General features: G+C 44.7%; 2 protein-coding genes across 2 annotated transcripts; both read left to right on the top strand.

Moving 5' to 3' along the window:
• The first annotated feature begins 3,172 nt into the window (after positions 1 to 3,172).
• Positions 3,173 to 4,622, top strand: Ttc1 (Tetratricopeptide repeat domain 1). The gene is made up of 4 exons (XM_076788898.1): positions 3,173 to 3,666; positions 3,776 to 3,952; positions 4,055 to 4,237; positions 4,316 to 4,622. Exons 1-4 carry the CDS (start codon positions 3,361 to 3,363, stop codon positions 4,493 to 4,495), a joined length of 846 nt encoding a protein of 281 aa, XP_076645013.1. The 5' UTR covers positions 3,173 to 3,360; the 3' UTR covers positions 4,496 to 4,622.
• Positions 4,623 to 5,253: 631 nt separating this feature from the next.
• LOC143354270 (putative sodium/potassium/calcium exchanger CG1090) lies at positions 5,254 to 14,259 on the top strand. The gene is made up of 9 exons (XM_076788226.1): positions 5,254 to 5,743; positions 6,915 to 7,433; positions 7,734 to 7,962; positions 8,040 to 8,152; positions 8,240 to 8,415; positions 8,500 to 8,726; positions 8,805 to 9,110; positions 9,224 to 9,457; positions 9,555 to 14,259. Exons 1-9 carry the CDS (start codon positions 5,723 to 5,725, stop codon positions 9,752 to 9,754), a joined length of 2,025 nt encoding a protein of 674 aa, XP_076644341.1. The 5' UTR covers positions 5,254 to 5,722; the 3' UTR covers positions 9,755 to 14,259.
• The last annotated feature ends 4,400 nt before the right edge of the window (positions 14,260 to 18,659 follow it).

Raw genomic sequence — 18,659 nt, 5'->3', positions numbered from 1 at the left:
GCTACCTTGAATCGTATACTCGGGCGTGTATTCGATTATAGGTATACATATTTGTGGATAGTACAAAGACTATGTCTACGGTATAGAAAGGCCAGAGTTGCGCTCAAGTTACTCGAGGCAACTCCAGCGAAGGACGGTTGTTCTGATCGGCGAAATCCCAGCGATTGGTCGGATAACGATGCGGAAGAAATGCCGCGGGCCAAGACGCATCCTTGCCGAGAAGAATCCTCAGCTGTCCGGTTTCGCTGCGAGACGGGTTATCGCCGACCAAGGATCCCTTATCGTCGAGGCGGAGGCAGCGCAACCCTCTGGTCGAAACCGAATAATTTTCATTGCGCCCCCCGTTCAATCTCTGTCCTGTCCGATCCGATCCGATCCGATCCGATCCGATCCGGCGGCAGCTATTCTTATTTCTTATGCAAATCGGCTGGAGATCTTCGAAATGAAAACGGTACAGGAGAGTAGAGCCTGCTCCATTACTCTGGGGCGGCTGTAACGGCCATCGAATTTTCATCGGCTACTGTGCTTGCAAAGCATGCGACGACTACAATTAATTCGCTTTAGCATCCGCGTTCGAGATGTTCTTGCCAACCACGTTCTCGCGCGCAGGCGAGAACCTACCGGTTAAATGGAATTATTGCAATTTCGTGTCGGAACTTGATAACGTTCGAGGCAGCGTAATAATCTAAGAAACCGTCCACTCGCCGAATTGGAAAATTGTCGTACGCTTTCGAAAATTTCGCTCGCGAGCCCCTTTCTGACAATGTTGTTTCAGTACACGAACCGATCGGAGTACCGGTTCTTGTTTCTAATTTCTTTTTTCCTCGGAGAAAGGGCACGAGTTACGTTGAACGAGCATTTTCTTTTGCGTCGACAAGTAATACGAGCAAGGAGTTTATTTGCGAGGCGGCGAGGCGGCGAAGCGGACGAGTCGGACGAGCTGCGAGAGGGTGATGAGACGAGGTCACGTACAATAACCGTAGGTTCGCGGCGATAATACCAAGCAGAATCAACTTGTCCGCCTCCTCTTTTCTAATTCGCGCTCGCAAGCGCCTACTAGGATCGTTTTCTTTGTTACTATTTTTGAGTAATCTATGCATGTTCTTTCGTACCCGAGCCGTGGTGTATATCGAACGGGCACGGTACTTTGCTGAAAATAATTGTTACAACACGTTTAATAAAAGACGAAAATATTTAAAAATTGATAGATATGTTGGAAAGTTTACGGCTACATTGGATGTGGGACTGTAGACTGTAGGTATGTAGTATATCCATGCGACTTGGTGTTTTATTCGAAAGCAGAAAAGTTAAACACGGTTATGCATGTTTCTGCAAAGGTTTTCCATCGTCAACGATGATATTCAACGATATTTTTATCGCTGTGACATTTATTTGCATTCTCCCTTGTAGTTCCCATAGAAGCGTGAACGAAACTTCAGGTAAAACGTGCCTCGACGAGACAACCGTGACAGCAATCCTTTAGCGTGTAAATACTAAATACGTATTTTATTTTTTATTCAGAGAGAGCTTTGGATCGTCTCTGATCCATAAGCCAATACATATTTCCATTCGATCTGTGGCGCCATCCGTGGCGAAACGCTGAAACCAGTAGCCAAAAATAGCGAAACCATAGACGAAGTAGAGAAGCAGGCCGACCACCCAATGTATTTTTCTGTCTCGCATCCTATCGTATCGGCCAGAGCTAAAATTGTAATATTGAAATCTCATATTGGAGATATTATAAATAATCGAGAGAATGAAAGAATGTTATGTCAATTTAAATGTTGTTGTGTGCAATTGTCGACGACAATTACTGGACGTTACCATGTGCGATAACACGGTTACCGACGCGCAGTCGACATTACATGTAAAAATTTATATTGTATTTTAACACAATCATTTTATGTAACAGTGGACAATGAATAAATGAAGACAATATTAACAAAGGTATATTTGCATATTTAATTATTGAGCCCTCAATTTTTCCCGAACTTCCTGCTTATCGTTGAGGTATACTACTGAATTTCGAAATTTTTCCAAATTTTCATGCCACCTCTTTCAATATTATATTCTCCTAATACAAAGCTCAATTTTTCGAAGAATTTCGAAAAATTTTGGCGGTCTGACTTGTCGTTGACGTATACTACTGAATTTCGTGCCACCTCCTTCGATATCACATTCTCCTAATACAAAGTTCGATTTACGGAATTTTCGAAAATTCTGGATTTCTACTAGGAGAACATGATATTGAAAGAGGTGGCACGAAATTCAGTAGTATAAGTCAACGGCAAGCCAAACCGCCGAAATTTTCCGAAAACTCAAATTTTCTATTAAATTTTCGTGCCGCCTCTTTTACTATCATGTTCTCCTAATACTACACTTAATTTTCTCTAATTTCAAAAATTATTTGAAGACATTAATTTAATTCTAATATCAAATATTCATGTCCAGGGCGTGGAAAGAAGAACACATTGACTGTTGTAATTAATATTCTTTATTTATGACCAAATAAATTACAATGTTAAACGTGTACACGTACAAAATAAAACAGAATAGAACTAAAATGTTGCATGGTATGTATGTAGCATGTTAGTACCATGTGTAGTGTTAACGAGTATTTCTTCTCTTCCTGGTGCTTGCAGGAACTTAAGGAAGCTGCGCAAAGTAGAGTTGGGTAGAGCTTGAATTGTTGCTCTAATAATCTTCCTGGCTACACACTTCGTGAACTGTTATTTTTTCCGGGTTTTCCATTTTTTATAACTAGATTTTGTAACTACAAAATTGGAAAAAATAAAATACGTATCATTACAATTAATATTATACTTAATTTATATTAATTAGAGATTTTGTATACACGATTTACATGTTAGTTACATATTTCATTTAAAAACAATTGAACTGTACGTTCGAATCCTGGTTTAAAAAATCCATTCGTTCGGTTCGAAAATGCGTTCGGTTTTATGCTAAAAGCTGCTCGGTTCTTTTCCATGCTAAAAGAATGATTGGTTCTGTTCTAGGAAAGACTGCCCGGTTCTGTGCCATGCTAAAAGATTACTCGGTTCTGTTCCAGGAAAGACGGCCCGGTTCTGTTCCATGCTAAGGCTGAGCAGATGTCAGCACTATACCGGGAACGCCGAAAACCCGGGCGTGAGCACTCTCCTATCCTCTCTGTTGTTTGCATACATTTGCTAGTCGTTATCGTCGATCGCTAGTTAGTCAGCTACCTGAACGTCACAGTAACATTTGAGTTCACATACGCATTGTCGATATTAACATCGCTGATCGGTGAAAAGCGTAAAATCATCGACTCGAGAAAAAAACGGTTGGAAATATTTTCAAGGTTATTCGGAAGAGATCACGATGGACAGCTCCGAGTGTGGTTTGAAAACCAACGAGGAGATTATAGAAGAACTTACGAAAGACCTGAAAAGTACATCTGTACGAGTAGAAAAGAACTGTTCGTCGACTAACAAAAATGAGGAATCGGACAACGACAGCGAAGATCTGCCGGAAGAGACCGATAAGCACGTGGAAACGAATCCCCAGAACGAAGACAGCTGTAATTCCAAAGTTCCTCACGATCTAGACGAGAATCGTTTGCGAGATTTTGTCGACGAGGAATTACTGAAAGACAGAGAAATTGGTCTCACTGAAACCGAAAAACAAGTTTGTTGCATATTTCTTGGTCTCTTTCATTCGATTCTATCTTATTCTATTTTATTATAAGCTTTATTCCATGATATTTTAAATCACTATTAATTTTGGTTCCTTTCAGTCCCTCAGAGACCAAGCGGAGAAGTTGAAAAACCAGGGTAACGAACTTTTTAAAAGCGGAGAGTACATGGAAGCGATATCGACTTACACAGAGGGAATAAAAACGTGTCCGTTGGCTTACGACAAGGAAAGGTCTATTCTGTATGCGAACAGGGCAGCAGCAAAGTCAAAATGTTTGGTAACATTGTTATACGAAAGATATCGTTGATAGGATATTTAATTTTAGAGTAGAACCACCTTCTCCGTATCTAATACGATTGGTAAACTGTTGGGCGCTTAGGAGAAGGAATCGGCGATAGCAGATTGTACCAAAGCCATAGAATTGAATCCGACCTACGTGAAAGTTATCCTTAGGAGAGGAGAGTTGTACAAGGAGACTGACAAGTTGGGGGAAGCCTTGGAAGACTTTAAAAAATTAAATTCGTTGCACCCCGATAACGCGGAGTGGAGGCACGAGATTCATGTAAGTAGAGCCGACCAAACGAATTTGCGCTATTCGAACGTCATGCGTTACAAATAAAGTGTATTCGTACGTTTACAGAAATTGGGCCAGCTGATAGAAGAAAGAGACGAAAAGATGAAGACGGAGATGTTGGGCAAATTGAAAGACTTTGGAAACATGGTGTTGAGACCTTTTGGGCTTTCTACGAATAATTTCGAGTTGCAAAAAAATCCAGACAGCGGAGGCTATAACGTTAAATTTAAGCAGAACCCGAGTTAATACAGCGACGTTCCTCGAGTTCGAACTTTCTATAAGTCGCAAATTATTTATAAATACTTCGTATGTAAACGTTACTCGAACGCTGTGCTTCTTCTCGCAATAAATACGAACATGTTACTACGTTAAACGATCGAAATGTTTCAGTTGGGATTCGCAAAGTTTTTGTAACATTTATTTTGAACATCCGCGAGAATCTTGTATTTACCGAAAACGACACGCGTGTTCAGTCTCTCGTTGCCCGGTGTCGTTTCGGCGTTACCGATAAAATAGTTCTTTTATGCGAATAAAATGGAAAACGCAATTACCGGTAGTTTTATTCCATCCACGGTCCACTTGTTTTCAGCTCTCGCACCGCGTAGGTCCTAGTATCTTTGGTAGTAGCCGGAGCCCTTTGTGCGTTCAACAGCTGCATCTGCCCGATTCCCAATTTTGAATAGCCGACCTATCACGATCATAGGATAAATGACTATATGTTCTTTTGTTTTCGGTGACGATGTGACGTAGTAAGTATGCGATGGAAAACGTTGATCGACAGCAAGGAAATGATTGTTTACTAATAGACGATCGCGTGTACTTTCCAAATGAAATCATAAAAACGGTTTCAACGATTTTTCTTCTCACGAAAATTTCGTTCCCGTTTGTTTTGCAAAGTTTCGCGGGAGCGTGCGTGAAAGGCGAAAGGTTGCTGCGACACGTCACGGCGTGGCGCGCCGCGCGGCCTTTCGAAAGAGAAGCGCACGCGTATGTCCGCGCAGTATTAGTGACATCGGGGGTTGTCGAGGCGAGGAAGCAGTGACGGAAACTAAACGATAGGGAAGGGAAGGGAAGAAAAGAGGCGAGAGAAGTCGGCGGGGGTGGTGGTTAATTCATAGAGACTACGTAAGCGTACCGAGCGTCGTCCTCGCGATCGAGAGACAGACGATAAACGGCGTTTGTTAGAAATTGAAGTATCGTCGAAAACCGTGATTTCGCGCGAACGGTGTCGAAATCGGGAGCCTACCGAAGGAATATCGACCGAGGGGCGCGTAACAAGGTGAACAAGCTGAAGCGTTTGATTCTCTGTTATCTCTCTCTCTCATTCTCTCTCTCCCTCCCCCTCTCTCTCTCTCTCTCTCTCGATCCTAAGCTCTAGGCTCTAGAAAGGGAATAAGAAAAAGCGAGGGATGTGAGAGTGCTCGGTACGAGAAATCTTAGGACCTTGCCGGATTGGAACGTGTCGGCGCAGCGATGACGGCGGTAACGAAAACGGTGAGTAGGTCGTGACCCGTAAGCACGATATAAACACCCTATGTGACCAAAAACGAGTCGTCTACGTGTCGCCTACGTGTCGCCTACGTGTACCCTACGTGTACCCTGTGTACCGCCACGCGAACACACCATTAACGGATCCGTAACCCGCAGCTTTTATGCAAATCAATAATTCGCGTGCGTCACGGTGATCAAAGTTCCCAAAACTATCGAATCCGTGGTTGAATGGCGTCCACGATACGACGATTGTCGGAGCACACCGACGAAGCAGATTGCGCCTGGTCCAGAGTGCTGGCGATCGAGAAAGATCGCCTTGGATCGCGTTGTTTGTTCCTCATTGTTCGTGCCTGTAGTCGTCAACGCAGTCGTATAGGTGTGTATTCCGGCACCCTGAAAAATGGGGTAAGACGAGGCACGAGCCTCGGTGCGCCCACACGTATCGTTTAACGATCGCCACCAACACCGAACTGGGTCAGTTTCCACGCCAACTCAATTTTTACGAGCTTCTAGATTCGCACGCATCGCTCTCGGTTCTCGGCTTTCGTTGTCGGATCGCAGCGCGTGCATAATGCACATGTACATACATGCGTACACGTAGTCGGTACAAAGCGTTACCCGATTTCCTCGTTGCAACGCGAATTGTTACGAATATCGTGTTACACCCGGTCACCGAATCGATCCGTACCCGCGAATCTAGGAGATTCATCTGAAAAGGGTAAAGCAAAGATGCTTACCCCTTGCAATCGATCGTTCGTTTCAAGGGAGTTTTGCAACCTTGCCGACATAAACTTATCTGCCACGAAGGAGCAACAACGGCATTCAGGAGCACCGTGTGCGTGTACACGTGATCCAGAAGTGCTCCGAAAGTAGCTATAAGGAATTCGGCGAGCGTGCAAACGCGTTCACCATCTTGATTATTCGATCCCACACTGATCTGGAATGCGTGTGCGTACGCGAACGCATTAAATGGGCCCCTGTATTTTGCGTTTCTTTGACGCGTGTACTGTACACATTTCTTAGACATTTCTATGCCTTGCTATGCCTCTAAATTCACGTAACGCGTTCACGACCACGCGGTCGAGATTATTAGATAATCGCTTCGGCTTCGTAGACTGTTTCGCCGAAAGTGGAGACCGTATCGTCAAGAACCGTTTGACGCGCTATGTTTCAGTCGAGAACGATGAGGAACCACCAGCAGTTACACAATAATTCCCGACGCAGAAAATGGCCCCTGCGTTTCGGTCTGCTCTTGGTCTACGTTCTCGTGCAGTACGTTGCGTCTTCGAGGATACCCACCGAAGAACCGTCACCTTCCACTTACCCTACCGGTTGGACGGACCACGAGGAAACCTGGACCGCGGAAACGACTTTGGAGTCTAGCACTTTGGAAACGGAAGGGTCTACCGTCGAAGAAACGAAACGAAACGAAGAGAAACCGCCGCCGCCGCCGCCACCGATACCGACAGGAACCACGAAGTCGCGGGAAAAGGGCAACAAGGAGAACGCGAAGGTTAACGAATCGAAAAGCGGGAATGCGCCGGTGAACGGAAAACAAGAGAAGCAGCATCCGCCGGAGGAAAAGTCGAAGAAAACGGCATCGCGCGGACAGTCGCAGTCGCAGCCCCAGCCGCAGTCTCAGGGAAAGGAGACGGTGAAACCTGTGATCAACAACGTCCCGAAAACCACGACGGTAAGGAATATACGGTCTTTTCTCGATATATGTCCCAAATATCTAGCCGGTAAAACTCCTAGAACTATCCCCACTGCCGTGGGATAGACCCCGCGAGGGGCCCCAAAGCTCGAGTAGCCTCTTCTAGCCGATATATGTAGAATAGCAACTTCTATCCGATATATGTCCCTGGGTAAACCCGTGTTGTGGACATATATCGAGAAAAAAAAAGAACGCTGTACGCGTACGATTATACGTAGTTGTGCTTAGGCATAGAATTTGACACGATATAGAAAACGTACCGGTGATTCGAGATTTTAGGCTCCAACCGTGGTAACCACGGTGGAATACGAACGCGTGACATTAAGGCCGCGACGAGTAAACTGTTCGCCGCCAGCCATCGAGCAGTTTCCGAGACCGTTGATGGGACCGAATGCTAGGAAACACGGAGGGTTGATCATACACCTGTTGGTCGCCGTTTATACGTTTTTGGGCCTTGCGATCGTTTGCGACGACTATTTCGTCTCCAGTTTGGATAGAATTTGCGAGGGTGAGACCGGTTTGCTCGATCTTCGGGGATGAAACGATCGTCGACGACGGTACAAATGACTTTCCTTTTGTCGATAGAGTTGCGTTTGTCCCCGGACGTTGCCGGTGCAACTTTCATGGCCGCAGGCTCGTCGGCGCCCGAACTAGCCACCGTCGTGATCGGCGTTTTCTTCGCAAAGGATGACATCGGCGTAAGAGAATAACGAAAAGCGAACGATCGCGATCTCCAGCGATTATTACATTCAGTGACCCGTTACGATCTACGATTTCTTTGACAGGTCAGCGGCGTGATCGGTAGCGCCGTGTTCAATATAATGTTCGTGATCTCGATATGCGGACTCTGCACCAGCACAGTGTCCAAATTGAACTGGTGGCCTTTGTGCCGAGATTGCTTCTTCTACGCCGTCTCGATACTCGTGATGCTCGGCACAATTTACAACGAATCGATATCCTGGTAAGACGTTCTCGCGTTATCGAATCGAACCGGTCGGCGAAAGAGTTGGATCTCGGACTTTGGATTCCGTTTGTTTCGTTTCAGGATGGAATCCCTGTTTATGTTGTTCATGTACGGAGTATACTGCGTCGCGTTGTCGTACAACTCGCGATTGGAACGATGGGCGAAATCGTACAACATACCTTTCCTACCGAAAGACGACGAGCCAGCGGAGGAGAGCGCGCTGGTCAGTTACAGGTCGCTGCAGGAAGATCGATTGTCTTACACAGGCCCGAATTCGCCCGTCACGGATCAGTATAAAGCTCAGGAAGGTAAGTCGGGCGGGTTTTACGTCTCGTTTTGAGAAACCGGAACCAAGAGAAACGACGCGACGGTGATTCGGTCGGCAGGTGGTATAGAAGGAAGCGGTCCCGTTCAAGAAACAAACGAACCACCGATAGCGAAGCAACCCGAGTATTACAAAGCGAAGGAGCCCGATCCAAATGAAGTCTCGCCGTTGGAGAGGCCCGTCGACGCCAGTCAATGGACTCTGTTCACTTGGGGCCTCGTGTATCCGATTCATTTCATGTGCCGCGCGACGATGCCCGATTGTCGACAAGAAAAGTTCCGGAACTGGTACCCTTTCACGTTTTGCGTGTCGATGGTGTGGATCAGTTTCTACAGCTACATTATGGTGTGGATGATTACGATCATAGGTAAGCCGGCGCGACAATTGACGTCGCGCTACCTTGTTCCACCGTATCCGTTAAGGTGTCTGGGCTTTATCATCAGTTTGCTTCGTTTCGGTTCGTTTCGTTCCGATTCACAGGCAGCACTCTCGGTATACCTGACACGGTGATGGGTCTGACCTTTGTCGCGGCAGGCGTGAGCGTACCGGACGCGCTCTCCTCGTTGGCGGTGATCAAAGAAGGCCTCGGCGACATGGCGGTCAGCAACGCCGTCGGTAGCAACGTCTTCGATATTCTAGTTTGCCTTGGGCTTCCGTGGTTCATTCAGACTGCTATGATACAACCCGGTTCGCACGTCAACGTCACCAGTCGAGGTAAGGAATCTCTTCTATTGTTCGTAGATCTGCCAACCCCACCTGTCTGTCTCTTCATCTTATCTGCTTTTCTCCCTGTTGTTTTTACGATGCGCAGGCTTAACGTACTCCACCATGTCCCTGCTGTCGACGGTGGTGTTTTTGGTGTTGGCGACCCATTTGAACGGCTGGAAACTGGATCGACGATACGGAGTGGTGCTAATGCTCTGGTACTTGGTGTTTATCGTATTCGCCACGCTGTACGAATTGAACGTCTTCGGTGATATGAATCCCGGGGCATGTAAAAGCTTCTTTTAAAGGGATACGATACGGTAAACCGAAGTATACTTTGCAACTTTTACTCGTTGCATCCGCGCTGCATCGCGCTAAGCCGCGTGCCTGTTATTCGTTAGAGACAACCACGACTCGGAGCCGTTGGAGAAACGGCGTTTGCGACGCAACGATGCTCGAGCATCTCTCTTCGTTTTCTCCTTTCTACTTCCCGTCTCTCCTACGCCTCTCTTCCTTTTGAACGCGTGTTCGAACAATCTTCCATTTTGCCATGGAATTGACATCTCTCGAGGGGTAACGTTCGCTCGCTGTCTGGTCGGCCTTGTCTTTTCCTTTCTCTTCCTCTTTGTCTTTCGGTTTCTCCGCTTCGCTCCGCGTACTCTCTCGCGGGAGGCATAAAAAGAAGAAAAAGATTAACAAAGAAGAAAGATGTCACGTTGATCCCCCTTCACCCTTCACTCCGGCGGAACAGAGACTCGAGCAATGCGTTTTTTTTTTTTTTTTTTTTTACACCAACCGGATCCAATCGCCTATTACTTCCACGAACGTCCGGTTCCGCTACGCCGCCGACACGCGAAATCACACGGAGCTAAACGTCTTAATTAGTCGTTACGGAGACGTTTCCTTCTATGCTTGACGATTGGTACGTTATCTCGATTCTTCCGAAAAAGCCGCGGAACACCACGAAAAAAGAAAGTCGTATGTAGCTGGTTCGCGAGATCCAGCCGTTAGCGTGTTTGCATGTTTTTCGTACACCAAGTAAACGGACAATACATTTATCAGTATTACGAATTTGCAACGAGCGATCGTTGAATAGTATAATCAGCCTAGAGTCGATAGCGGTAATTATTATATTATAAATAGGGGCATTCGAACCGACCGAATAGTCTGCGACAAATAGTTCTCGAGACGATCGTGAAAATTGCTAGATCATTCACTCGAGTCGAAGAGTTTGCTGACGCGTCGATAGCACGCGTGTCCGTACCAACGAAGTTCTCACAGCCACGGCCATAAGTTTTTTACAGTTGCGTGGCACACGTCCTTCATCGATCTCTTTATCGTATTTTTGCGTTTAGATAGCCAATTCGAACAATTACGTTCTCGTACGATCGATTCCATGTAAATAGATACACTCACCAACGGAAATATCGAAACGACGCGACGCGACGCGACGCGGTAAATTATCTTACTTAAACACCGTTCGAGTGATCGACCAAACTTGTATACACGTATACTCGAAGACTGCGTTCATCGTGACCGTTTCCGTTTTCTTCTATTCTTCTTCTTCTTTGTTTTTTAAACGACGCGACGATCACTCGAACTACGAAAACGATAAAAAACAAAGATATCGATTGCCGTCTAATTCCATTATACGAACACTTGTTCGAGCAAAGAGCGCCGAAGAATCGAACAAATTAACACTTTACCGACCGGTAGCTGTTGAACACCCTACACACTTCTTACCGATCACTCGACTGCAAATACTTCCCTGACACCGGCTCTGTTTCCACTTAATGGTTGAAGGGTCAGATCATACTAGGCAGGTCGGACGCTGAAGATGTATAAACACTAGATAGAAAAACAGGGTAACCACATTCTGTCGACAGATTTAAGGGCCCGGGATGGTCACGTGACTTTTTAATTAATAATTTCTATTCACAGCCTTCGGGACACAGACGAAAAGTTGAGGCACGTGAAACCATTATTCGCCTATTTTTGTCGGTAACGTGGTCAATCTACCTTATCGCGAATCTACGAAGACCGGGCTCTTAACGGTTTAAGGGTCAGATCATACTAGGCAGGTCGGACGCTGAAGGTGTATAAACATTAGATAGAAAAACGGGGTAACCACATTCTGTCGGCAGATTTAATGAACTAATAGGCGGCTACCGATCGGTAAGCGTCGGGGACAAAAAGACGATTAACAGGTTACCGGTCAGTAAAGTGTTAAGAAAGAAAGAGAGGAAGGAAAGAAGGAAGGAGGGAAGAAAGGAAGGAAAGGGAAGGGTCCAGATTTGTAGAGTTAGGAAATTAGGGGGCGCGCGCTCGGGTGCAAAATCGGGTATAAAATCGACCAAGAAATTGTTGATTTCGAGTTGAACGTAACGTAACGAGGCACGCAACGGGGAAACGCGTATCGAACGAGCACGAACGGTAACGAAAAAGACAATAATTCACGCAGCCTTATTCGATGAAAGTATCTACAGCGCTACGTTGCACGTTCCTTGAGGTCCGTTCGGATTCGAAAATGGCGAAAGGCCGACACGGCTTTCGTTCTTCCATTGACGATCAAAGATACGAAAATGTCCGATTTGCGCGTTGTAACTCATGTTACCATCGAGCTACGTTATCTCTCGAGCAAAACGATTGTAGTCCGAAAGAGGCGATCCGTCAAGGGACCCGGTCGCAAGGATCGCGCAGACTGTTAAACGTACTTACACGGTACTTATGCGTGCGAGTTTCATAGTACGACTGCTCGCCTCTCGCCGTCTCTGCACACCTATTTCTCTATTACCTACATATATTGTTACCATAGGCTACGTTACTTTACGTTATATATTATATCGTTACTGAAATTGAATGGAACGAAGAAAGATAACTCGCGTGTTACGATTATCGAACGATCGACGTGTTTCTTTGTTACTTTTCTTCGTTATTGTCGATGCTCGTAGCGTCGGGTCCGTTTGATTCGCTCTCGAGTTCGACACCGAGGCGACGCGGTGGTCGAACTGCAAAAAAATCGGTAATTAGGCGTGCCGAGGATGGGTATAGTATTTGCGATAACTTTTAGTGTTAATTCAAGTTTCTTGGTCGTCTTTTACTTCTCACTTGTTGTTTTTCAACTGTTTTGAAATCGGTTGTTCACCACACGACATCGGTTGTTCGATGGGACAGTGTTTCGAAGATGGTTCGGAAATTGGTGCAAATAGAGTACTGCATATGGCGATAGTTACCTAGTTATCTACCGTAAATAGATGGTAACGATTATATTACATTACATTGTATTGTATTGTATTGTATTGTACTCTACCGTACTGTACCGTACTGTACCGTACCGTACAGTACCGTATCGTATTGCATTATTCTACATATAGGTATATAGTAGCATTACTATTTAGATTTAGACCGACGTACGTTATAGAAACCTATGATCAATTGTTGGGTGCCCTTAATACGACGCGTAGTTCGTAAATCAAAGTCAATATACGATGATGCGGGAGATTCCGGTTTTTGCCCGTCCTTTTCTCTTTACTTATTGCTATCTCGTGTCGACCAATTTTCGAACGGTGAACAAACGAAAATCGAAAAACCGGTAAAAGAAAAAGGGGGAAAACGGAAAATTCTCTGAAACTGTACGGGAACGAAAGTGTCCATCTGTATTGGATAAACGACGGCACGAACACACGGCGCGACGTTCTTTGTTCGATGTTGTCCCGAGAAACATTAATTGTTGACTGTTGTGTAACCGTAGATTTTATATCGTGATCTGCATTACCATGCGACGCCTAGACGCATAGCCCTGAAATATTCCGGTACTAATACCGTAAACAATGTAACATTGTAGAATGTGCGTCGTTTAGCTTGTTAGCTACGACAGAGTAGGCGGGTAAGTTTTCACGAACGCCTCCTTCTTCCTACTATACTACATGTACGCAATACACTTTGTCTTCGTCGAGTCAATACGTCCGCGTACCTGCGATTAAAAAGAGGGAATGCCCGAGAAATTCTCCGTTTTTGCGGTTAGTTTATGTGGTGTCACGGTGTGTACACGGTATGTATACAGTTTCGAGTTGTTTCAAGCGATTCGTTGATTAGTGTCGATCTGTTGAAACGTTCGCGTTGGTCCGTTTAGGTTCGCGATCATTTCGAATCTCGTACGTACTGTTTATTACTATTGTCTCGCACTCGATAGAATACACCGGCCGGCACAGCTCTCTGTACTAACGCGACCAATATATTTTTCTATAACTTTGGTGTTTGTAATTTTGTAACTATTCGCGCTCGAATAGACCAAGAAATTCGCGGATCGCTCGTTTCTAGAGAAATATAGTAGAAAAGTATGTAGTAGTTCCGCAGGGATTGAATCGAACAGCGATGATCGATGATCGATGGGCGGCGGGCGACGGGAGACGGATAAAAAAGAAATGTGTGCGTCCCGCCGCATACGCGTAAACGAGTAAAACGAGTAACGAGTACGAGTAGATCGCTTAGCATTTTATACCGTCTCTGTATAGATGAAAATTAACTGGTAGATTTATAATAGCATCGAGTTAGATGAACACGATCAACGAAGAAATTGTCTATTCTCTTTATCGTGTGCGTGCAAGCGGTAGGTACGCGTACACGCGTACACGGTCAACGATAAAACGATGAAAGTATAACACGCTCGTACAACGAACCTGTGAAGCGAGACACACGGCGATACAAGACGAACGGCATCAATTCCTGCAGAATCGTAACTCGGGACTCCCTCAGTTACCGTCTCTTGGCGTTGTTATTATATTATATATTATATTATATTATATTATATTATATTATATTATATTATATTATATTATATATGATATTATGTTATATTATATTATATTATATTATATTATATTATATTATATTATATTATATTATATTATATTATATTATATTATATTATATTATATCATATTATATTATATTATATCATATTATATTATATTATATTATATTATATTATATTATATTATATTATATTATATTATACCATATTATATTATATACAAAGTATTTCCAAAACTATCCTGAAGCGTCAATACGTCGTCTAGCGATAGCGATAGCTTATTACATTGTCATGTAAATAATTGTTTTACCAAATCCATAAAGAAACGAGTATAAATACAATATAAATATGTACGTATAAAATATATTGAGTGAAATACGAACATTGAAACGAACTTCTGTGTATAGATGAATTCCGATAAGACTTGTAGTCCACGCGTACCTATCCACACACATAGGTACGTACAGGAATATTTAGTCAGTAGGTACTTATATACATACTATAGGCGGCCGCCTAACTTAGACTATTTCTACAAGACGCATACACGTAGCGACACGGTAACGCGTATACGTATACTGCCCGTTCATGGAAAGCATCTCGCTTTTAGAGTATCGCGATGCGATCCGATCAGAAGTCTTGCTTACCTTTGAGAACAACGAACGCGAACATGTCGAATAAACGCCGAGTAAGTAGACGGAGAATAAAAATCTTTGTTAGCACGTATTCGAATGTGTTTGAATGACACGACCAGAGGATATACAATAAATTCCCCATTGTATGACAGTGCCTATCTTACAATTTGAAGTCAGTGGAAAAACTCACACCACCGTGGTGAGTGGCCGAAGCTTGAGAGCCGTCGCGGCCACACATTGTCGGCTATATCGGTGTGAGACCAGAAGACCACTAATAATTCAATTACAAAACTTCTTTATTTTTCGTTATTTCTTTTATGGAACTTTCACTAACATATTCGTGGCAATTTTCTGATTATATTCCGATGATATTTACTTGATATAGCCGACAATGTGTGGCACACTCCTCGGTGACGACGGCTCTCGAGCTTCGCTATCCGCTTCTCCGTGCAACATTGTATCGGAGACGGACATTTTCGCAGTCTTCTTGTCACTAGCCAAGCATGCCCTGTATATTTCAAATGCGACGCTCGCCGAGTACCTCCGATTTCGTATAAGTGTCAATAAAAAGAACGACGGGACTGACATACAACGAGATTTCACTGTACATCGAAAGAATAAAAATATTGATTATGTCGTACGAGTTTCATTGTCGTAGAAAAAAGAAAAACTGATCCGCGCGCTTCTGTTGTCCAACGGATTGATCGCAATGGAAAAAGCTTGGACCGCTACCACCCGTCATCGCGGCAGCCCGTTCGTAGCATCCGGTGTTTCGGATCGTCGATCGTTGCGCCGCGCAGCGCCGGTGATCAATCGGTTGATCAAATCCGATCCCAGGTGTGGATAACCAACGAGCCTCGGGTACCGCAAAGTTCGACGGTGTAGTCGTATAATTTACCTTTATTCTCTTGGTAAATGAATATACAAAGTTTACATCTAGTTTACTTGTTTACTTGTATATACGATGCGTCGAGTAATATTGTGATACGTTGCGACGATAATAATGTCGCCGTTACAACCGTGCAAACCATTTTTCTTTTTCTCTTCGATTCGATCGACCGAGCGAGGTTGTTGGCCGCGAATTCACGAGGATTTTCGGTTTCGGTTCCGCTGTTGTGCGGAACAGGTCAGCGACTGACACGGAATGGACCAGTGGTATTTTCGCGATCGAGCTGCCGAACCTACCGGCGATCGCAGTGTTGGCGTTTGCGGCTACCAACGGATGTACAACGGTGGAAGCGTGTAGCACGGAAGCGCGAAGTGGTCGAAATCAATCCCCAACAACGTTGTACGCGAGTCCAAGAACAAGAGAAAAATGGAATTTGGTCAGAAATACCTTTGGTATCGTGCTCCGTCTGTGTATTCGAGAGCGCGCAAAGCGATAGCAATTAACTCTGCGTATATTTGCGTAGATTTGAGTCAATGAGTGTCCTGGATGTGCGCGTGTACGTTTGCGTGTTGTGTGTTTCTGTATGTGAGTTTGTCTGGCTGTCTGCCTGACCGCTTGCTTGTCTGTGCGTGTATTCGAATAAATACCAAGGCTAGTCTAATCAGTCTTTATACAATTATTCGTACATATTCGCTGAATTGTTCGTTTACAGTCATTCTCGTTCCTTGTCACTCGCCTTGTTCATCGAATCGATCCTTACGTATTTACATGTGTCAAGGGAATTGTCGAGGATGAAGCGTCAAGATATCCGCGATAATTATCTTCAATTGTCCGTCCGCTCTCTCTCTTTCATTCTCTCTTTCTCTCTCTCGCATGCATACACACGCACGCACGCACGCACGCACGCACAGACGCTCATTCTCTTTCTCTGTTCCCCTCTGTGTCTGCGTGAGTACGCGCGCGTCTCCCTTTCTGTCTGTATATCGCAGACATTCGTGCATGGACACATTGTTCGTCTCCGTTTCCGTACATCTAGATACATCTATCTCACTCGTGCTTGGATTATTTCGTTTCGGTGTTTCGCGGTCAGAGAGAATAGACGCTCGAGCGGTGAGTCGGTCGGAAGAGGGCATATAGATACGTATACGAGGGCTTGAACTTTAACGGTGACAACACTGCCGTGGAAGCGAAGCGAGACGGAATGAATTATTCTCACTGCTACCACGTATTAGTCTATGCCTTACCTATCTTACAATAAATGGACTATTCCTTCCGAATCGAAGCGCATGTGTTATGGCGAGAAAAAGAGTTGCTCATCTAATCTCATTCGATTCCGAACTGTTCCCGAGACTATGCAAGCAATAGATCGCTCCATCGGAACCATCAACAGAACAGGCGCTGCTATAACGGCATACTACGACCTCCATATCGCTGGCAACGAGTTGTTGACAATGCTGGTGCCTACATCGAAGGACTGTAGTAGTTTCACACATGTATCATTTTTGTATTATTAATAAATAAATAGTTGCCACTATCAAAGTTCCAACCCTGGTGTATGTATGTATATCGGTAATCTCGAAAAGTAATTTGGTTTGAAAGGTGAAAGTTATCCTCCCTCTGTAGCGTCTATGCTCGCGGGCTAAAGTTCTAGCGCTGAATCTAAAACGAACGGCGTTCGGTAGCTGACCGATGCTAGACGGTAAAAAAATATGCCTCCGCGAGAGGCGGCACTGGCCCGATCGTACGTTTTTCGTCGAACATCTTTCGCGTGCCCCTTGCATCGATATTGCTGATTTTCAAACGATCGGGTTGCGCGAACGGCGAGACAAACGAACGAGAGGAGCTGCTTCCGCGAACGCTCGTCGTTCTCCCCGTTCTCGCCGATAAATACATTCTCTGCTTTACCCCGTCGTGATATGTACGACAACACAGCGTTCCTCGAACGAATCGTAACGCCAGAGAGGAAATGAGAGTGCTCACGCTCGGGGTTTTAGTGTCCCCACTTTTCTGCATCATCTTTTTAGCCTGGATCAGACCCTGCATCAACTTTTTAGCCTGGACCAGAACCTGCATCATCTTTTTAGCCTGTACTAGAACTTGCATCATCTTTTAAACTGGATCAGCGCCTACATAGAAGCGCCTCTTTCAATATCAGAGTAGCATCCACTCTGGCATTATTTGGAATCCGTTGCTAATGATGCAAGTTCTGGTCCAGACTAAAAAGATGATACAGGTTCTGGTCCAGGCTAAAAATTAGACTAGGGGGCAGCACTATACCGGGGACACTAGAATCCCGGGCGTGTGCACTCTCATTTCCTCTCGAATAACGCCTCGAGGTGGAGCGTGTTCGGTTCGAACGCGAGTGCTGCCGATTCGGAGCTTTCTTTCTCCTACTCGAACCTATTCGAAAGTTTTCGCCAACGCGGCGCAGATTTAATCAACTACACGCAAAGATGGAATCAAGATTCTCGAGTATTATCAACACCGTATCGATATTCAAGAAAAACTCGTAAAATTCGCATGGAAAAATACATATACAAAGTACAGTGAAAGCTTTATCATTTTCGCCGGATCGGCGATCGAATCGAATTCGTTCGTTACCGTCTCCGATCTATGTATCTCACAACCTTTTCTCGCGTGAGTCCCGAAAAGAAAAAATTGAAAAAAAACATGATCGAACCAGAAAAAAATTTTTAGCACATATTCGCGCAATCGAATCGAATGTATCGCGACGCCTGCTTTCCTCCTCGTCGACATCATAAAGCTTTAACTGCATTTGTTTCTCGATGCTTTCGATCGTAGAAGAATAGATTCGAATCTTTGTTCTTTTTTTTTTCTTATTTCTTCGTATTTGGGGGCTATCCGATCCTACCGAGG

This window comes from Halictus rubicundus, chromosome 5 (assembly GCF_050948215.1).
Source record: "Halictus rubicundus isolate RS-2024b chromosome 5, iyHalRubi1_principal, whole genome shotgun sequence".
Taxonomy (NCBI): Eukaryota; Metazoa; Arthropoda; class Insecta; order Hymenoptera; family Halictidae; genus Halictus; species Halictus rubicundus.
The sequence above is the reverse complement of the archived record's forward strand: the minus strand, read 5'-3'. Positions and strand labels throughout refer to the sequence as shown.